Source organism: Lipophrys pholis (genome assembly GCF_963383615.2).
Source record: "Lipophrys pholis genome assembly, chromosome: 18".
Taxonomy (NCBI): Eukaryota; Metazoa; Chordata; class Actinopteri; order Blenniiformes; family Blenniidae; genus Lipophrys; species Lipophrys pholis.
In genome coordinates, this window is record NC_137646.1 from 22,980,689 (window position 1) to 23,003,907 (window position 23,219).

Consider the following 23,219-nt stretch of genomic DNA (forward strand, 5'->3'; position numbering starts at 1 on the left):
AGCTGTTCTGGAAGCTGCTTAACGATAACATTACGTGATTACATTACAAGACGCCTACATGTAACTGTCGTGGACGCTATGGGAGCAAGAAAAAGTGAGTGAAATACACCCTGAATGGGTTTAAAACTGCAAACTGTATCAGTTTGTACTTCTTTTCATCACAAAAGCCTCTAATGACAGCGGAAGACGTTCCTAGAAGGGATTTCTACAGACGTCGGAATGTAGAATATAAATAAGTTGACAACTTTGCAGATGTACGTCCTAAAAAAAATCCCATCTCTCAGTTTTACGTAAAGTTTGTTAAAACTCATTTATCCTAGAATTTGTAAACCTGGTCACATCTGACATTCCGAGACTTCAAACAAGAGACGAGACGAGACAAGCTGATCTAATGGGACACATTGATCTGATCATGAAAGGACATGTGTGAGGCCATAAAGAACGTGAGTCATCCGTTAAGGACTGGGGTTCACCCCCACCACCCACCCTCTCTATTAAACGCCGGTCTTTCCTGGAACCGACCTCTGTTTCCCGCTTGGTGTGAGCTGATTTACAAACACAGACACTCCGTTATCTACCCGAGGAACAGAGAGAGCCACTCCGAGCGTCAACATGATTCGATATTACAAAGAAATAACTGCTTGGGAAGAAGGGTAGCCGGAAAGCTCAATACGGATGGGAATTATAGAAAAAGAATAACAAGAATTGGGGGTGGGGGGGGTTCATTAGAGAACTGGGGTGAACCGGAAAGAGATTAATAAAAATAAAGAGAGGGGTTGAAGGAGTGCAGCTCTGTAATCTTTCTTTCCTCATCAGTGCTTGTTATAGAGTCATTAGCAGAGCTTTCAGACCGTGACGCTGACAACCTCCCTGGAGGACACACACACACACACACACACACACACACACACACACACACACACACACACACACACACACACACACACACACACACACACACACACACACACACACACAGACTCCACGTCGCATTTCGGGTTGCCAAAGTCGCCGATTCGACCTGAGCGGCCTGAAAACTCCAAACGAAACAGTTGTTAAGTCGGATACGAGCAGCTGCCAAACAGGAGGAACGAGGAAAAGAAAGAAGCAGTTTCCCCTTCGGTCACAGAGGGATTGTTCACATAATTGTCTCTCATTAGACGTCTTGACGCGTTGTAATGTGTCGGTCCGCTGGACATGTGTTGCTCCATGAGGCGCTGATGCAGCGGATTGATCCAGTCAAGATTAAACACACGTAATAAACGTGCTGAATAAGTTCCCCATCGAGTTTGGAGTACAGCCGCCTCGGCATGGCAGTAGAGCAGATGGGTTGTGCCATTCGAGTGAGTTCTCCCCCACGTTCGTCAGAGTTGGCTCTGTCCAAATGTTAACGCCGTCAACAAGCCGGCTAATGATGCATTTTACAGCAATATGAATCATAACTTGTTAAAAGTAGTATAATATGTTATGTTACATTTCAATTTTATAGCAACTTCGTGAAAGTGAAATAGGGTATTACTCTTGGGTCTGGGGAAGTATTTTGTTAACTCAATAACACGAGGGAAATGTCATTCAAAAATGTTTCATGTGAAGAATAAAAATAAAAAAATGTGAGAGAGGAACGGTTGTGTTAAATTTCTTCCATTATGAACAAAGTGGTGAAAGATTTGTGTTGAAGAGCTGAAGCCTGTCCCCAGCTATGTATGTAAAAATATAGAAGTATTACAAAATATATACCTGTATGGGTGCAAATCATTATTTGCACGTACCTGTAAAACTAGATCAGACTTGTTCCATGCATGCGTTTACATATGTAAAGAAAAGTTTGCACCAATTGTGGTACTTTAGTGTTTGAACTCCTGAGTGAAGAATTGTAATTGTAGATTTGTTGGGATATATAATAATTCTCTTGGGTCTTTTGATGCAGTTTTTTTCCACTATTGTTATTTCATAAAGGTTTTTCTTCGACTGATACGAACTATAGAGCCTCTTCCTCTGAATCAACTGTAATTTCAGCTGATTTTAATGGGCAAATCCATCATTTCTGACCCAAACGGCTCAAGACGATGCACCATGGCAACACTACAACAACACAGCTGTGTATTGCAAATAGGAGATTTACTTTTTCAGTATCTTTTGAAAGGTAATTAATCTTTTATACGGCGCTCAGTAAGCTACTTGAGCAGTGAAAGTCAACCTAGGTTTTGTTAGGGGTCAATCTTAACATATAGACAACTAGATTACGAGGAAGATTAAGAAGTGTTGTATTACTCATTAATTCATCATCAATGGTTTGGGGGGAAAAAAAGAAAGAAGTTACTAAAGTAACTCCTGTACCTTTTGTGTAATCACTGATTAATATTCTTGTTTTGCTTCTGAGGCAGAGAAATTAGTGCTTAATGGTCTCAAAGGGGGAAAAAACAAAACACACATATTTGAGATAATTGTTAAGAAAAAAAAAACAAAAACCACCAGCATTGATGTAATGAGAAACACATGCGGGAGGAAACGGGCGGCGAAACGGCGCGATCGTGTGACAGTGCGGCGAGAGTAACGACACACAGGAGGATGACAAAGTTGAACGGCATGCATCAGTGTCCCAGGAGGGCATTGAAAAATAAAGTGACGGCCATAATATGAAGAACCAAAACAGGAAAGCCAGTAATGACGGCTTTATTAACTGTATTACTGACAGATTTACCCTGCAGTTATTCTCATTATTTTTTGAAAGCATGAAACGCGGCTTTAATTAGGTTGAGAATTATAACCATGGCCCTTTGAGGGGAAACTATTAGAAAACGTATGTAAATGAGTTTATTCAGATTGTGTGTGTTTTTTTTAAGGTTTATTTAGTATGATTAACTATAATTGGTTGAACCTGCAGTCGTGTGACAGTTCATAGTACAACTTTACCTCCGACTGTAAAACACAGGCGACATTGTTCGTTGTTTTATTCACTCATACTTTGCAGATTTTTTTACGACTTGAAGTCATGAGCAGATTGTAAAGTTTGTCCTGGACACTTGAAAGCTATGGGGGGGGGAAACAAAAACAAAAAAATACAACTGATATCGTTGTGAAAGTATTTTTTTAAGGTCGTGTTGACGCCAAATTCTGCTGCGTCTTTGCTTCCCAGGTGCGTAGCCAGGGGGTGACGGAGGAGTTAAAGTGCCTGAGTTTACTGAATGCTCTGGATAAGGACCAGGACATCCCGGACCCGCTGGCCCAGCTCTTTGGAGAGCACTGCATCAAACTGGCCGAAGGCATCAAGGCCTACATCTCCAAGGTAGGACAAACTTTCAGGATGCGATGATGACGAGGTGCTCCACCTTCATCCACACTGGGAACAACGATTATTAAACACATTGTTAGGACATGATGGGGAATCGAACCTCGACTAAATTGATTTGAAATGAGATCATAATATATTTTTCCCCCATACAGTATGATTATGACAATATTATTGAGACATACTCGAAAAGACATTTAAAAGGATAAAGGGCTGAAAAACAGTTTCCAACCTTATCATGGTTCACATTCACTAAATTAAAACCTAATAAGCTCTGATATTTCAATATTAATCTTTCCACAAGTTCGTTTTTTGAATTTTGAAAAACATATTCGATTGTTGTAAGACAAACAATAGTGTCGTCCTCATTACCAGATTGAGAGGGAGGCCTTTCGCCAGAGAGCTTGTGGTCCATTTTGTCTCTTTAGTGTCAACAAACGTACATATATTCGATAGATTTTAGCTTAAAACAATTGATAATTTATTACTTTGGAGTCGCTTCAATTCATACATGGTTCATATCTGTTTAAAATAAATAGTATTAATTGTGGGCTGGGGGTCATAATGTGGTACTGGACTGACAGTTCACCATTTCTTTCCTAGATTGAGGAAAAACACCCCCCAGTGTATAAATATGTACGCATTATCATAAAACTTGGCACATTCATTTACAAAAAAACAAAAGTAGTATCAAAGAGGTTTCTTTCATGTTGTCTTTTATTGTGTAGTAATCAAATACCTTCACACCTCCAAACTCAACGTTAACCCCGTGTGTTCCCCCGGGCGAGAGAACTGATGTAAGCCGGCTTCGGCGCCAAGGAATCCGCTCGGTTACGGCGAGCCCAGAAACATCTGCAGCGACTGAAGCGGGACCCAACCTCTGGCTGGGGGTAATGGGGCGTATTTGTCATCGGGCTGGGGGGGAACAACCTGCAGCTGCTGGGGGAGTAACACTCGTGGGGGTAAATACACATGCCAGAGCGTGAGTTGAGTTCAACAAACTGCGTTGGACAGTTGGAGGGGAGAGCGTCCAAAGTGTCGGTGTGACATCATGTGTTGCGAAATGTCTCACAGCTGAACTCCACTACTTCACGTAAGCAGCCATTGGTTTTAAACAGGAGTGTCAAACGTAAGACATTTGGACATTTAACTGTTTTTCGTTTTTTTTTTTATGCACCAGAAGGTTTTATTCAAATTGGCTTCACGTTGAGATTGTGGTATGTTTCTGTAGTAATTGTTTAGTTTTGTGAAAATATAGACCCTAACCCTAACCCCGTATGGTGCTCCTGAAGTAAAATGTATTTGACATTTCTGATTATTTTACAAAAACCTCACAATTCAAATGAATGAACAAGTGTAACTTAATGGCTGGTTTGATTAGATTTCATGTGGACTTTTAGGATTGAAAACAGCAGATAATAACTAACAAATAACCTTTTATTATCAGTTTTATTACGGTTTAATTGCATTTGATGCAAAGTCTTACGCTGCACATTAATCTTAAACCTGTCCTGGAAATATTCTCTGACATCTGATAGATGGAGTGGCAGCGGAATGATTTTAGGAGACGTGAGCGTTTTAAATAAGACACCTCGTTTGTCATGGTTGGTCGACGACGACGAACTCCGGTGTGCCTCTACTTGTTTTGTTTCCCATCTACTACCTCCACATTTCCTTCTCTTTTTTTTTTCCAGTCGACATAATTCATGATGTCGCAGGGAAATGTAACGGCCTAACGCGTGACCTCCTGACCTTTAAAGGTGTGTGGGTGTAGAAATATTTGTTTCTTTCAATAAGAAAGGCAATAATTCATCACGGGGTGTTTATTTCAGACTTCTGCGAGCCTCCGAGTGTTTTCAAATCAACACAAAAGCAAGGCCTGCTAACGCACCTCTGACTTTCTGCGTGTGCCTGTGTCGACACGCCGGGCGGTTGACGTTTACTTGGCCGCTTATCGCTCCTAATGTACGCCGCTGATGCCTGAGCGCAATCGCGCCAGACTTTTCTCAAGTAAAGGTGGGTGCCAGTTTACAAAAGAGCTTTTCCATAGAAATCCAGTCGAGTGTTGGAACGTAAGCAAGTGTTGTGAAATCCCCGTCCGTTTCTGACACACTGTTTATTGTTCACCCTACTCATTTTTACCAGTGCGAACGTGCGAGAGGTGCCGATTTTCTAACGAGTGACCCCATTTTTATGTGATGTGTCTCCTTAATGGAAGACTATAAGCCAAGAACTGTATAATTTAGAAAAATGGGTGCGAAACTGCAACCATCTAACGCACGTGTGAGTCAGCGTGACTAAGTTCTATAATGCTGAATAATCTGAATACAAAGAGTTATTCTTAGCCCATTAAGTGAAGGTGTGTTTTGAAATACTGTCAACAATGTCAGAACCAGCCAGTCGGCGCCACGGCATACGTGTGAGCCAACTTTGCTGTTGTGTGGAAAAAGAAAGCGAAACATTCACGTATGTGAGAGTGAATGACTACATGTGTATTGGTGAGCCACTGGAGGCTTTTTATCTAATCGAAAACGTGAGATAAATTTAAAGTCGAACACTTTGGAGAAGCTGATGCTGCAAGACTAGTACAGGATAAGTAACTGTAAGCTACAAACACAACTTGAACACCTCAGAAAAAGGGTTTACATAGAAAAGCTTATGTCAGAGCTGGGCATTATAAACAGAGATGCCACTTGTTAACTCACAGAATTGGTATTTCATAGTGGGAAAAAAAAGAAAAAAATTACATATATAGTTTTTATTTATGTATTCACTGAGCTCAACATTTGAAAAAAAAAAAATGTATAATGATTTCCAGACAAACGTTTACAATGAAAAAGTGTTGCAGAGTAACAGGAGCTCATAAAAATCATGTAAAAGCTCAGAAATTGAGCAAAACTCAAGTCAACTTAAGTCTCGGCCGCACAATAGTGCTGATTTCTCATTTGGCCCTTTGGGAAAATTAGTTGGTCAATGAGGTACTCAGGTACCTCAAGGACAGACACAGCTCGTTAGCATTTAAAGGTACAGACACAGAAACAGCCTGTTCTCAGTAGAGCTCTATAGAGGGACTTTTAGACTAGAAATTCAGGACCGAGGCTGGATCTGAGGAAATAAACTTTGAATACAATGTTCTTTGACCTCTGACAACCATCTGAAATTGTTGGAAAACTGGATAATATGAGACCTTTCAATTTTGTTTTATATCCAAGTGAAAATGTCAGCCCAGATTAAGCTCGGGGATTGAATGTGTATAAACCCATTTTGGAGATGCATGAAGAGATCCTGCTCTTGTCTGATGCCGCATGTGCAAAAGTTTAACCCCTTAGGACGCTGTAAATCCATACACGTGTTCAACGTCGGTCAACGGTGCAATAATATCATAGTGATGTTGCTTCAAGGTAGCAGGCTGCCACTGATGTAGTGGATCAACAAGGGTGCACAGATTTGCGAGTTTGAACAATGGTTGGGCTGAAGTACGTCACAAAGACACTGCGACGGGATTAGTTGGTGGATTTTGTTTGGATGGCGCCATGCAGGTTGGATGGCTATTTTTAGTCTCCGTCTTTCCCCTGCTGGCGTAAGTCTTTCACTGCGTTTAAAAAACTGTTTCGAGTTTCCAGTCACACGTCCTCCAGATTAGTTGTGTTTTGTTTTTTTCTCTCTGTTAAAGTCGTGGTTTTTGTTTGCTTTGCCCAGCCTATTTACTGGAAGTGTACCTCGCATGTGTAGAGAGGTCACTAGTCATTTCCTGAGACGCTAAACCCCCCCAAAATGCGGAAGATAATACGGGAGGAAAAAGTCTTAGTTCCACTCACTGTAACTCCTCCAACCTCGGTGAACCTCTCCATCTGTTTCTGCTGAGTTCAGCTTTACGACCACCTGGTATTCCTTGACATCGGCTCAGAAGTTCTGCTCAGACAAGTGATGATTTTATAATCTTCACTGCGCACAGGGCCGAGAGCCTCTATTGCTTACAAGGACGTGTGTTTACTCATGTAAACATGATCTAAAGCAATCAGTGTGTCGGTATATGATGTCCTACAGGCCTGGGTTTAGCCGTCACGTTGAGTCCATGACGCTTGGTCAAGAATCCCCCCTGTCGCTCTCTCACACACCCACTCAAACATCATAAGCCCACTGAGTCACAACATTACCATAAGTCATCTTCTTCCAGACGTCTGGATACATACAGCCACATATCTCAGCTTCACGCCTCCACCTAAACTTTGGCTTACTTTCTCCCCAAATCGGTTCCTTCTTTTTTTCTTTTTTTTTTTGCCTCTCACCTCTTTGCCTCCCTTCTCTCCGCTCTACTTGTGCGATACAATCAGGAGATTTCTGCTCCTCAGTGAACAGGAACAAGAATGTCTTGGTTTTTTTGGGGGGGGGGGGGGGGGGGGGGTTTCTGGTGTATATACAGAGGAAACAGGCTCTCGCTGGTGAGAAACATCCTAACAAATTTACATCCCATTAGTCTCGTGCAAACATTCACACATGCACGGTCCAGCTGAACCAAACAGAACTGGGTTACATGTCAGAGTCTTTTAGAGATACCTGGTTTATGTTTGTTTAAACTGTATTTCTATCACTCAATTAAGTTCCTATTTTGTCTTTTAAAAGTATTTGTTGAGTCAAAAAGCCAAGATGGTGGTTAGATTGAGCTGGCAGGCCAAGTCGGCGCCATCTCTTATAAAATGCTCCAGCGACCAGGCTGGACAAATCCAAATTTTAAACACGGAGACTGGCGAGCCGTCATGCAGTCTGAGTCACACTCACTGTGAATTTCCCAGGCGGCAATCAGAGTAAACTTCACCCTAGGACACGGAGGTCCTTTTTCATTCGTGTCTTCCTCCATTTATCACACCAATTCACTTGAAACCTTGAGTCCTATGCGAGGCAATTTCAATATGAACTGCCCAGAGGAAAAGTCCACAATGGCCCGAATTCCCTCCACACCTGCTCCTGCTGAACCTCTTTATAATCACAATAGGAAAACCAAGGCAGCGCTGTGGCCTGCGGTAATACACGTCTCTAAGCTTCTGTAAAGTGGCTGAGAGGCTGGTGGTCGTGCTTCCTTATTACTCTCGAAGCTAAAGTTCCTCTCAGACGCACTGATTTGCAGTCAGGTTGGGTTGAACTGAGTTAGGTGACATTACCGGTTCTCTTCTCTCCTCGTAGGCACGCACACATTGTTTGCTCAAAGGAGTCGACAGCTACTAGATCGGTCGTTCCCTTTTGTCCTTTCCTCCAACAATCTTGTACCGAAGCCAAAAAGGGCCACATGTTAGGAATCACAGATGTTCACAGAAGGTTGACTGAATCGGCTCAGCCTCATGGGAAATGTTTCCACTTTCTTTCCTGCTAAATTTGATGAGAACAGTCAAACTAATCACATGTGTTTTCATACATGAAAGTGATGTCTTTTTAGCTTAGCTGCAGGCCCATAGCCAACTACGATCAACATCAAGCAGTAAATAAAAATGAATTGCTATTAAAAGAGCGAGATTATAAACTTCTAAATCCTATTAATCAGCTGCAAAACTCAAGTGTCACAGTTCTCATTGCTTCGAGGCATTAATTCTAGACAAAAGCAGGCTGGTCTTACAGAACAGTTTTACTTCGATAATCCAGACGGACGCACTTCTTCATGTGGCAGAATCAAAACCTATTTTTTTCTTCGAAACTTTTTTCTTCCTTTTAAACTTTTAATTGGCTGAAAATAAGTGTGTCAGGGGTCCCTAAGCATCGGGCAGTGGACTGGTACCGGGCCGCAAAGAGAGAATAAAAAAGTTTTATTTTGAAAATGTACATTTGATTTTCCATTCGTCTGATTTTGAAACGCTCTTAACTTCCATCAGTGCTTCTTACTTGCGCTTAAGTCCATCACAGTTTATCCAAAGAGTCCAAAAAGCTTGTGGATCACTGATCTAGAACACATCTCGGTTCAAATCTGGAACACGTCTGGATGCACATGACCACAAATGGTCATCACGTGATGCGTGGCGCATATATAGACAACCGATTTCCTGGATAATTGAGGTTGTGCCAAGCTGGTGAATGTCAGTCTTTGTGTTTGTTAAAAAAAAAAAAAAATAAATCCTTGAATTTCCCAGTTTGGAATCAGTAAATTCGATTTATTTAAATGGTTGCCTACTAAGTAATAGTAATAATCAACCCCCTTAAAAAAAAGCAAGAATATTACTTGATATCCACATAAATCTCCATAGATGAACATTTACTCATTAACCTTCCAGTTAGCTGTTTGCATGTCGTGTATATCATAAAATAAAAAGTCACTTTTTCAAGTCGTCACTCTGAATGACAGATGTAGTTGTGGTTTGACCGCAGCCGTTTAACAAAACACCCGAAGGCTTTGCAGCTGTTAGCGGCTAACAGGTGTCAGGAAGGGAAGGACTTATCGCAGCTCCTTACTGCTACTTAAAAAACCCATTTGAGCCAGTGTTCCTCAGTCGAGGGTTGAAACACTTTGGGCTTTTATTGCTGGACTTAGGTGAAAAACGCTAATCCCGGAGCGCGGCTGGGATCACTGTGTGGTGAACGATACCCCCTTCAGACCGCTACGTAACGGATTTGGCTTACGGTGTGAAACGTCTGACAAATCCGGGGTCAGAAACAAGGTTTAGCTATGCACATAAATATAATAGACTCACGAAAGCTTTGGCGTTTGGCTCTGGCACTGGGAGCTGATCCATCAGGTTGAGAACAGCTGCCTGGATTTCTTTGATCAATATTTAATATATTGAGTTTGGGAGAGCTTGTTGGTCATAAAAAACAAGAACGACAGGAAGGGCGGAGTGTTTGGACTTACTTACAGAGAAATAATGAACATTTTTCTTCTGAAAGTACAGCGCTAAAGCTCTTTTGGGGTGCAGTTTATCTTCTAAAATGACTGTGGAGTGTGTGCACACACACACACACACACACGCACACACACACACATTCTTGCTCTTGGTACATTTTGAGGAACAACTAAATAGGACCACGAAATGAGTACCACCATTTTTACTTTGCTTTTCCAAACATTATGATCAATTTGGCCTCTACAGAGGACGGTTAACCCATACGTAGGCCTTTTACTAAAGGTTGGAACATCAATTTAACTCCATAGTACCATATTTTATTTTGTATTTACGGGTGCTCGGTTCTCCATCCAGTCACCCAAAAGCAAATTGACACAAACAATTCAATTTTTAGAAGGTTGTTCCACAATAAAATACATATAAAAGCCTCTTTTTAATAACTCATTGACTCTGCAAATAGTCAATAAGACAATAAGGAAAATATAGAACATGAATGCACATGGAAATAAAGAATCAATGTGAGTTTTGAAGGGCAGGTTTTAAGTGAAAACCAGAATAAGGACCAGGCAGAGAATCTTTCACTCTACTGGGTAAAACTTGGCCCAGTCCTGACCTTACATCACGTACAGTACAAGAACAGAACTGCCAAACACGTCCGTGCAGGCTGTGTTCGATATAAACAAGAAAATTGCCACGCTGACGTGATGAATATGATGATGGAGGAAGACGCTGATGATGACAGAGGTGATGGCAGTCGATTAGATTCTACTGAAAGTTTTCTCGAGTGAAAATAAAAAGTTCGACCGAATAGGACGACTAGAAGAAACAAAGAGAGGCTGGGCAGATGTGGCGACGAGAGACGCGCAAGCCCAAAGAGTGGAAGTGGGAAAAGTGAGGCGCAGGAGGACATCGGGAGGGAATCAGGGAGAGACGAGAGAAGAGGAAAGACGCAGGCGTGCCAGTGGAGGAGATACCACAATGTGGTTCTGATTGTGTAAACAGTGCGAGGAGAAAGAAGGGAAAGGAAACCCGGCCAAGTTAAACCTCGTTAGGTTGAGGCAGCGTTTGCGCCGTCATACAAACCTTCAAATTAGAAAGATTAACATCCACACTTATGGTTTCTGGATGTTTCAGCTTCACATTGGACACAAGTTACTGGTGATCACTCTCCGTGCCGTGTGAGCATTTCAACTCCTGCTTCCTGCCACATTAATTCTCCGAATGCATAAAAAGCAGCTTGTCGTCCGCCTCCTGTGTATTGAATCCATCCCCATCAACACTCGTCTCTCACGAAAAGGAAAGATTCGACTCTTAAATGACTTGAAGTTTGTCTCCAGTCGTGGGTCTCATTTCCACATGCGTAGACGTAATGACTGGCTTGTCACTGTGATTATTTCTCTTGTGCTGTAGGGCAATGTCCTTCTTGTTTGTGGTGTCACAGTGGGTTGTCCTCATCAAATCCTCTTTCATCTCACCAGTCGCCTGCATGTCCATCCTCACTGCTGCTGCTACTGCAAAGGCCAGACAGACAGACAGACTCCCAAGTTAATTCCATTAAATTTAATAGAAAACTGTACATGTGACTTCCTTAACGCCGTTTTAGAAACACATCGGTGGCTTTGCAGAAATGCACATGGCTAAAATGTCTTCAGCGACGCAGAGCTGAAACCACCGTCGTCTATTCATCTTCTATCGCTCCCTCTTCATCCGGTTCAAAGGTCACTGGAGTCAAGCCCAGTTATCTGTAGGTGAAGGCAGAGTACATCCTGGACAAGTGGCCAGTTCACCACAGGGCACCACTGTCAAACTGCAGGGTGAAAAAAACGACCAGAGATGAGCTGCATTTCCTTCTTCTGCAGTGAAAGTTGTGACAGAAACAAAACTGTGTGCCAGAGTCACTGATAAATCGACTGAAGCTCTTTCGTCGCCTCGTCAGCACCATTTGTTTGTGGATTTTCAGAGACACAAGCCGGCGTCAATAATGTCAAACGACACTGGTTTTAAGGTTGATGTGCACTAACAAGAATGTGGAGACATGAAAAGACTTCAGGACAAAGGAAGGGGGAGACAATAAAGCAGCGCTCTCCTGGAGTTTCACCTCTTCGGGCCTTTGAACAAAACAATGTATGAACACATGCAACAAGGGGCATTGGCTTCCTCTCACACGTGTAGAGCCCTTTGCCTTTTAAGTCCCGCGCACACGCGTTGTGAGAGATTCTAGAGGCTGCCCACATAAAGAGGAAGCGCACAAGGCTGCGGGGAACAGCAGGGGAGCGGTTGGGAGGAAGAGTGCGGGAGGATTTGGGATGGCATGACGAGCTCTCCCCATCTGTGGGGGTCTAGGAAGCTTCCCTTCCCTTTATAACCCTGCTGTCCACCGCACCTGCTGAGACGAAGTGCAGGAGCTTTCAGTCTGAGTGATGGACGACGCCCGGGGACAGCGTTAACTCAAACAACTACAGGACGCGTACCCTCTCGTATATCTCTTTCTCGGAGTCGGCTGCGGGTTTTCTTTTCCTTTCCTCGAAAAGCCAATCAATCTTCGTCCGGCTCCCGTTGTCTTTGTACAGTCGGTGGTCCGTCCGCCCCGACCGTCTCCGATCTAAAGAGCACTTGTCGCACTTTTAAAGCGCCGTTCATTCCGACGGTGTGAAAGGAGCTGGGTGCCACAGTGGCTGAGCAGCAGTTATTCCGTTCCGAGGAAGAATGTTGTTCCTTCCTCCAGTTTGGGTCAAAGGGTCGGAGTTGGCTTCTGCTGCACTTGTTTCACATTCGGCGGAGCAGAGGAAGGGGATTTACATTGAGCTTTATAGAAGCCGGGGTGAGGCGAGGGTTATAGAGCAGAAAGTCCAGTCATGCTTGCTTTAAGATCGGCGCAAAAATGTAATCATGGATTTTCCTGCCAGATGTAGAGATTTTCATCTGAATGGGGGAATGGGGCTTCTGAATATCACACACAAAGAGTCAGCGTCACCCGTCTTTCCTCGATTAACGAAACTCCAACAGGATTATTCCACCAGTTCTTTTAACACTTTCTGGAAATATGATCTGCATTGAACACAGTCAGTTTATGATATCGACACATTTTCCTGACTCCCACTTTGACCTTTCTCGGAATCGAGAGCTCCCTTTACAAGCTTTATGAGTTCAAACAGCTTGTAAAGGTATCGCAATATCTCCCGAGGCCTCTGTCAGCCACTGGCGAGCGCCACCGTGTCATTTTCGTGATACACTTGACTACGTCACACACCCTTTCTCCAAAGCAGAAGCAAAAAATCTGAGCGCCCATAATTTGTCACCGACCGTCACGAGTTAAGTATAGAAAATGACTTGATCACGAGCAGAATCAAACGAAGCTGCGATAAAGAACGTTTGCCTGCGATGCTTAAAAGCTTTTATGAAGCAAATAAGTTAGTTATTAAAGAAAGAAGAAATATATGTTTTAAATTTAGACGTCACCTTTGTGAATACGGTGTATTAATATTTAACAATAAAAAGATGCTGAAACTTAAAACTAAAGACAGTCAAAAACTAATGTAAGTTTTGTAGAATTATGTTCATGTTTTTTTTTAAAGATACATTAAAAAAAATAAATAAAATGCTTTAATGTTTCTACGTGTGGATCTGTCATGCCTTACTCAGTGTGCGATTTCTAATCAGAGATCAGTGTCTGTGGAGAAACAAAGCTCCATTGGCTTGGTATTGTGAACACATTGTCCGTCCCATATCAGTAAATCAGCGCCGGGCCGAAGCAGTGATGTCACCACAAATATTTGGCTTTCGCCTGCTGATGCAGAACAGCTGCTTTGACATTTCTGTCTGGTGAGGACGTGGACAGACACACTACAGGCTGCAAGGTTGAGAACGGTGCCATTCGGCGTTAAATTCCTCTTTTGAAGTCGCACTTTTACCTCAATGATAAATCAAAGGCCATCAGAAGATCTATTGGGCCATGCGATACACATCTTATTCATTATGTCTCTTCCTTGACCCCGAGTTGACTTTCTGTGTCTCCCTGCGACCCCCATGAAAGACTTTTGTGTTTCACCGGCGCGCGGGTTAAAACCTGTGATGAAGTGTTTCCTTCTCTCAATTCAAATAGAACCAAATGCAGCAGGGGAAAGTTTCGCGGACTGATCCGACCCCGAGACCACATAAAGATGAGCTGTCTGAGCTTTGATAGAAATCTGAGACCCGTGACTCGCAAATGATCATTCATAATGGACATTTTATCGGAGTTCTTGAAGTGGCCCTTTCAATGAGTTTACGCACACGAAGATAAATGAGTCTTGTGAGTAGAAACACTACGTAAACAAAAACCCCCAACAAGAATTTCCGAACACACCATCATGGATTTGCTCGTCTCTTCTCCCAGAAACTTGCTCTGCATTGCCAGTTGCACTGATCTGCCCTGGTGACCCGTGTAAAAAGGAACATCAGAATTGCTCCAACTTTTCGAGGATTTCTTCCAAATATTGTTTTGCCATGATACCAAGAAAGAAAGAAAAACTGAAGGTATAAACTGGGATTACACAATGCATTGCTCAACCCCTGTAAAAACAGAAGAGTTGACTTTTAAGAGCTCGAAGAAAAGAGCAAATGCCCTTTATAAAGTCTTGTAATGCAAAGTGAGTCTTCCCTCAGGTTATTCAACGTCTCTGGAGGACAGTGGCGCTCCATGACAAAGGACTCAGAGGAGGCTTTGAATGTGCATTTCAATTATACCACATTGTTTTTTTGGGGGCGTTGATTCACACTCCAAGTCGGGTTTCGAGTGCGTCACTGTAAGACGGAGCTCATAAAGAAAAAAGCGATGGCGGGCGGCATGACGCCACTTTTAAAGCGCTTATTCAGAGTGACGGTCACTTGGGTTTGTCCGAGGCCTCGGCCGTAAGCAGCGTTTCCTTATCTCACTCTGCCCTCCATTGAAAAGCAAATGTCAGTCAGCGCCACGCTGTGCACACACTCACGCTGGCACACATATGCAGGGCGGGGTGGTGGGCCGCCGTGTTGTTGGTGATTTCCAGCTGATAGACAAACACAAAAGGACCTCTGTGTCTGGCGTCGGCCACCCTCCCTCCCTCCCTCCCTCCCTCCATCCTTGCACCCCGTCTCCTCCACGGTGACACTTTCGGCCCCCCAACGGCTTTTTCTCCACCTCTTCTACTTCCACAGTAAACCTTGTGACCTTTCCTTCTTCACTTCCAACCTGGTGAATCAGTGTCATCCCAGATAGACGCTTCCCAGTTAGACGACTTATTATAATAAGTTCATTGTTTTTAACATTTCAGTAAGCTAGGATGAATAGTAATGTATTTTTACACATAAAGACACATAGTTCCTTCGATAAAGTAACTCAGCATTGGTAAACGCCTTCTGATCTTCAGCTCATAACCAGAACTGTCAAACAGTGAAACCTTCTGTGGATTCAGGTCCTCGATCTAACAGGTAACACCTCGTCTTTCTCGGATTTTAACTCCTAAAAATGTGGCGTTTATGTCTCCTGGCGACTGTTTCCCTACAGTAACAAAAGGTTTGAGTTTCCACCACGTTGCTTCTCTTATCTCAAATTCTTCATGAGGCAATAAACGTCTGAGCTCAGTGATCACATATGACGAGTCCAAAAATACGTCTGGCACTTCTGGACATTTAATTCTGACCAGATATTTATGTATTTATTCTCTTGTATATTGTCTGAATCTTGAAGAGGGATCGATTTAATTTGATCATTAACAAGGGGTTTAAAATCAGTGGAATCTTTTTTATGTGTCAATTTGGTGATAAATAATAATAAATAAATAAATAAATAAATGTAGATCAGAAGTGCAAAAGGACTAAAACATTGAAAAGATAAACAATGTAAAGATCCCAAAACGCAGAATGAAATGAAGAAAATAATATAGAGAGATAAAAATAGTGTGAAGAAACAAAATTATTGGAGAGAGAGGGAGAGAGAGAGGGAGAGAGAGAGAGGGAGAGAGAGAGAGGGAGAGAGAGAGAGAGACTTTAACTACCATGGAGTGACTATTACTACAGTTTCCAACGTTTTCCACAACTCCACTCAAGAATGTGTGCACTTCCTTCACTTCTGCACACCAGCGATCAATACTTTTTGCTCTGAGGGGCCATGAAGTAGGAATGAAACGGGGGGGGGGGGGGGTTGTGTTCCTGAAGAAGATGCATTCTGCAGGATTCAGAGAGTCGCTGAAAACATTTTTTTGACTTCGTTGAAAGGAAACGACACTAAATTAGACTCTTCTTGTCTTATATTTCATATTCAATTCCGAGGGGGAACTTCCCAAAATGTCGTTTGACAGGGGACGAGTGTCGGCGCTGCGCAGAAAATACCAGGAAGGGAGGAAAGGGAGGAAATGGAAAAGCAGTAAAGACGCAAAGAAGCTGTGAGGCTGATTAAACCCGGAGCTGGAGTTGGTCTGAACAGTCTGTAAAACTCCGGCTCCATGATCTGTAACACCAAAAAAACCCAAAACAATCCTGCTCCTCTATTTTCTCATTCCTGTCCAGCTTTGGCTTTTATAGTCTTGTTAAGTCATATTTAAACCTTTTTTTTTTTTTTGCTGTTTTTTTCCATGATATACTTGACATACTATATCATCATTAGTCTGGTAAACCTCATATAAGGATGCAAAACTATTAACTTTTTCCTCAACAATCCCCATTAGAACATCCTGCAGGCTTCGCTGAAGCTTTGAAAATGAAATTTTCGGATGAAAATCCTGTACTTTTTTTCTCTCGGCACGATTCATTGCATATCTGAAGCGTCGTCGCTCCAATAAAAGGCTGTGAAAAGATGCACATCTCTGGGAAACTCTGGCGGTTTGAGACGAGAAAGATTGTGACGTTTACAGGTTAATTACGGTTCCAAAACCACAACACAGCTTTCTCTCATTTCCTTTCACCTCAGTGGAAATCGGGGATAAACAGGACTCTCAGTGTGTCCTCTAAAATGTTCTCCAGCCTTTAAAAAAGTGAAACTCGGGTGGAACACACAGCTTTTAGTGCATTTAGTTCCTTTTTTCTTTGATCACTGAATATGTGATTAATATATAATATGTACTATATATTACACAAATAAACACTTTTGTAGCACTTTGGCCATTCTGAGTGTAATAATATCCGGCCAATATAGTAATAAAAGTTGTTTTTTTTCAACTGCGATTGTTTGAGGTTATATACTAAACAGATACATAATAAAAAAATATATATATATATATCCGATCCAATATATCTATATTCTGCATAAGAAAACTGCACAAAACCTGCAAAAACATGTTTTATTTCCAAAGAAATGCAGCCCTATTTATGTGTCATTACAATATTAGCTGCAGATTTTCATCTTATTTCCACTATAACTTATTATTTCACTGGCCAAATATTATTACGATAAAGGAGCACGTATGTTATTACACTATCTGGAAGTTATTACAGTATGGGCGTTATTACACGTTCAGTGTTTGAACGTCAATATTCCAAATGTAAAATGTATTTTAATTACATTACCGGTACAGAAGCCGCGTGGTTGGATTATTGGCCTGAAAGCGTTTTCTCTGCTACTTTTGCAGGTCAAGGGAGAAAAATGAGATTTCTGTGTTTGCTCTACTCATTTAAGTGTTTTAGTTCCAGTGCAGCTGTTCGCACATTTGATCTTTTTATTCTGCGCGATGACACAAGAGAAGAAATGTCTAAAAAAACCGACAGTCTCATCCGAGAAAACAAACTAGAAAAGGCAAAGACGTTCCTCTGGGTTTGACGTTTGATCAAACGTTTCTATTACGGCCGATTTCAGGGAAGTTGAGTCGAGTCCCGGTGGCTGTCAGGGCGGATTAGCGGCGCCTCCAGAGATCTCTCTCCGCACTAAGCAGCGTCTGGACGCCGGCGGGATTTCTCCGCATCTGCTGCCGGAGCAGCGCCGAACATGCTTCTACCGCTTAATCTTCAGCAGAGCCACCTTTGATCGGACATGACAAACTCTGCGGGTGCTCGGGATTCGAGCTCCCTAAAGTACGAGAAAGCAGGTTTCGATCCGGTATTCGTGCCAGGCCACTTGTAACCCAGCTGATAGCAACACCGAAGCCGCGGGTTCGTCCTCACCTGCAGCCCACCAGGAGAAAAACAACCCGTTTTTTTACGTTTAAGTCTCAGTGTGATGCCTCAGAGTGCCGCTGCCGCTGCAACATAAAGCACGGTAGATCACGAAGTGAACGGTTGAAGGTTAATGTCTGTTCTCATAACACATCTGTGACCATTCAAACAGGAAGAATCAGTACGAATAGTAAGGCCGACTCAAGCTGTAATATTAAGAGCAAGAGTAACTGATATAAGACTAACAGTGACAGAAGGAGTAATCCTAAGAGGAAGAATAAGAGTGTAACAGTAATATTAGAAATAGGAGGAATGAGAGTAGGAACAATAGTAAGAATAATAGTAAGCACAGTACAAATAATACGGACTGTAACAGGAAGAAAAAGAAAGTTCTAGTGAAGGAAGAATATTAGTAATAATAATAATAATAGTAAACGTAATAGAGACTAAAGAGTAAGACAAAAAGAGGAATAATAGTTTGAGGAAGAGTAATAGTAAGGCTAAGAGTAAGAATTAATGAGAGAAAGTACTTATGAGTTTTATAGTTTTAAAATGTAGAAGTATTGCAATAGCAATAGAAGAATAACAGTAATAGTCAGAGAGTAATGAGAGTAATAAAACATTAAACAGAAACAGTAAGAATATTAGTAATTTCATACTAATAGAAGGAATTAGAGTCGGATTACTGGGAGTGATATTGTTGTTGAGAATAATAATAATAAAAGACGTAGAAGAGTAATCATAAAGGTTATAGAGTAATAAGTTACAATAAGAGTAGGAATAATTGTAAATAACAGACTAGGCAAAATAGTAATAGGACGAGTCACTGTAAGAGTAGTAATAGATATATATATATATATATATATGAAAGCTTCCTGTAATTGCAGTTTACAGATGAATGACAGCTGCCAGTAAAGTCGAAGGAATAAAATCCGATGTGACCTTCAGGTTCTGCGTTATCAGCCTTGTTTTGTCTGACGCGTCACTCCTGCGGCGGCTGACGAGGTCGCGGCGCTCGCCGGGGCAATAAAAGCGACGGTGCAATTGGATGTCAGGATGCGACTTTGACCACTTGTTGTTTTCGCGGAGAGAAAAACCGCCGGGGCGAGCGTGTAGGGGGCGCTCTTTGTTTTTAATGCTTTATCACACCAACAATCGCTTTAATTACCCAGAGTTACTTCTGGGAAAACATAAATGCCACAATAAGCATTTATGACTGCAATTCTCTGGATAATAAACACCACACAAAAAGTCATGAGCCATGATTATGATCTCTTAAAATCCGAGATTTACTCCATATTAAACATACTTGAAGACGATATTTGATGATCTTGAAATGCACAATGAAGCCGAGCCGGGTCGTCTCCATTATGACACACTCCTGCAGGTATTTGCATTCATGTGAAATTGAAACTTAAAACACTGAGAGTCAAAGAAACGTAAGACCAGGGCTGTAAAACAACCCCGCCCCTGGCCTACTTTAATCCTGTTTGTGTGTTTAACCCTTTGGGTGGAACAACAATCACAAAATACATAGAAAAGGCACCGCTTGTACACGACTTTCAACAATTAGATGAAAAGAAAATTACATCAGTCTCATCAACAATATTTGTGTGTATAAAACATCTTTTTTCCCACCTGGTGGATTTAAATACGACATTTTCCAAACAAAAACTGCTTAATTTGCATCGCAAGTATGTCGGGTTTAGATTAAACTACTGAGTGAACCACTGATTTAACTTGTCACATGACTCTCAGGATATTCTGATAGCTTGGTATAATTTATTTGTGAATTAAATCATCTAAATTGGTTAAAACGTAACAAACCACAACTGACCGCTGTGGAATCACCATGGCAACAGGAGATTTTAGAAAACGTGTGTTTAGGAAAACATCAACTTTGCATGTTTACCAAAAAACTTTTTGAAAACTGCTCCGACTCTGTGTCAGCAGAGGAAAACGCAACTTCCTCGACTGTGTACTCACCATTACTATTGTTTCTAGAGTATTGTTGTTTATGAGCATGTGTGTGTAGTTTTATTACAAAAAACAGCGCCCACTAGTGGTCCAAAACGTGAACTACATCGTTGCTGTGTAAACGTGAAGCCTTTCTGAAACAAAAATGCAAAAGCGACGCATTTTCATTTAAAATCGTGTGAACGAGGCCTTAGTGATTTCACTTTCTTTTTTTTTTGTCAATGGTTCTAAAGGTTTTTTTTTTGTTCAAAGACTCAAGATCTCGATGTGTCGCTGCACAATGGTACAATGTTATCTACAATCAACAAACACGCCAAAAAAAACAAAAAAAAGTCTTTAGAAGATGTTGATTCTCCTTTAAAAACACAAAAGCACTACAAATATTTCCGTAGGTACCGTGAAGAGTTAATAATAAGGTCAAACAGTGCAACGAAAGAATCAGACACAGGGAAGTCGAATATGCTCGCAGTGAAAGACAAAGAAACGCACACAAACACATAAAGGAAGGTAAACACACACACACACACACACACACACACACACACACACACACACACACACACACACACACACACACACACACACACACACACACACACACACACACACTAAGCCAGAGCCCATCATGCATTAAAGCACAGTATGTTGTAGCTTTATCCTGTTTGTGTTCCTTCACCCATATTGTTCGATTGATAAATGAGGGACGCACTAATAAACCCGGGTCCCTTTGCAGAAACTCAACTCGGTGAGCAATAAAGTCCGATACCGATCTCCTTCTCTCCCCCCCCCCCCACCCTCCACATGTGTGTAAAGTCGACTGCTTCCTCCACTGTACACAGCGTTTTGTCTGGCAGGAAACTCCCACACAAAGCAGGTCGGCTATCAGCGGCTGGCATCGAGCTGGCCACTGGTGCGTTACCTGTCATGAAGCCTTTCCCTCGCTGCTTCTCGGCGATAAACCCGCTAACGAAGGACTCCCGTTTGGACGCAAAACGCCAGAAAATCAGAGTCAGATGAGGGGAATGCGCCCGGGGCCGGCTCCGCAGTCCAGACATATAAAATCCATCTGGCCGCGTCGGGGGGGGGGGGGGGGGGATGAAATACACCTTGGATTGGACGCAAGAAGAAAACACATGAAGACTTGGCTGAGGAATCTGAAACGTAACCATCTAATGAGTGTGTCTATATCTTTATTCTTACTTCCTGATCTGAAAGTTCTGCTGCTTTAAGCTGGACTAAAGATGCACCGATACCAGTAACAGATATCAGGCCCGATACTGTACGCTGTACTGGACATATGGAGTATGAGTTCGGCTTAATGGTATCGGTATTTGATTCCATTGTGTGACGAAGGAAAATGTGATCTTCAAGGGGTTCAGTACTCTAAACACCGACGTCGTTCTGCCACCGAATAAGAACAGCTTGTGTGAAAGAATAAAGGTGTTTTATTATTACTACTTTATTATGACTATGAATGCACTGCTCCACTTTTAAAGATACTGTACATGGACGGGGCAATAGACAAAAAGCCAACCAAAACAGTGTCTGACTTCTTGACACGCTGAACCGCGGCGTCGACTTCTGCCTTCATCTTCCTCCTCGCCGCTGCCAGGAAGCCAGTCGAGGGTTCTATTACTGCCGCGCCGCGCCGCACCACCAGCCCGGACCGACTTCGGCACAGCGATGAGGAATAATATTTTCCTTCTGTGTTCACATTTGTTCAGCTGGCCCTCGCACAAGTCTATCACGAGCCTACTAACCTCTCAGCAAGTGTTTCCCGCCGAGATGCTGGAGGATCACGGCTCCGGGCGCCGTCTTCGCCAACAATGAAGCCCAGATGGGTCCGAATCGCATCAAAGCCAAACTGCATCTCCAACTGTCTTTATTTTTCATATTTTATGGGCAATTGTTTCGGCTTTTATGTACTTGATCGTATTTATATGTTCAAATAAAAAGAAAATTTTATTGTCTCCTTACATTTCCTTTGAAGTCGTGTTTAAGATTTGATTTGGTAATGTGAAGAGCAATTGGTTTGGAATTACTACTAAAACTTTTGTTTTCTGAATGGCATTAAAAAAAGAAACGGGTCATTGTTCAAATATCAGGTCATTCAGGCCCCATTTACAGGCTCCCACAGTGCAACTTTTCGAAAACGCTCCGTCTCCATGGAAACGGGGGGGGGGGGGTCCTTTTTTTGACCTACGCATGTGCTCTCATTGTTAATCTTAATATTGTTCTCTGTGCTCATATGTGTGGTTTCATTACAAAAAAGAAACAACAGCACCTACTGGTGGCCGTACATGAAAACTACATTGTTTTGGCAGCAATAATTTTCTAACTACGATAAAATAATGGCCTCATTTCAATTAGTTTTTGATGCCCTCGTTTTTCTTTTTGGTCTTCGTTTTGTGCCTGCAATGAACTTAATGGGTATTTATGGGATTCTGCACCAATAATGCATTTTTTTTGGTTTTATAATATACTATTTTATTATCATTATTACTTGATCTATTCCGAGGCAGGCACATCTGCTCTACTTGTTCAAGAAGATCAGCCTCAAACTATATCTTAGTTGGTAACATGTCTTTTCTTTTTGCTCCCTAATCAAAAAGGATCGATTAAAACTGATTCAACTGTTTATTAACTAACAAAAAAAAAAAAAACACGTCAGCTACGTTTTTTTAAAAAGACAACGTAAAAATATTCTACACTTTTTGGAGAGAGTGTGGAAAAGAAAAGGAAAACACCGTGGCGGAGGACTGTTTGTTCATGCGGAGGTGCTTGGTTTGAATTAAGGCAACTATGCGAGGAACTCCTCAGAAACAGCCAACCGTAAAATTTTAATTTCTCCTCTTATCGCTCCGGCGCTGGTGCCAGTTTCCTAGAATGACGGATGTCTTGAGGAGAACCGTTTCCTCCTTACTAACAAGAGCTGTAGAACAAAAATAAAATAATACACCGTGCTAAAGCTGCAGGCCCGTCTGACCCCAAAGCTACATGTTTGGTTTTTCCACGGCGACGTGAGC

General features: G+C 42.0%; 1 protein-coding gene across 1 annotated transcript in view; it reads left to right on the forward strand.

Annotated features, from left to right (window-relative positions):
- tnfsf10l (TNF superfamily member 10, like) overlaps nucleotides 1-23,219 on the forward strand; it is a 61,421-nt gene that overhangs the window by 26,129 nt on the left and 12,073 nt on the right. The window contains exon 2 of the mRNA XM_080486461.1: nucleotides 3,137-3,286. Coding sequence (XP_080342587.1) covers nucleotides 3,137-3,286 — 150 coding nt within the window. The remainder of the gene's footprint in view (nucleotides 1-3,136; nucleotides 3,287-23,219) is intronic.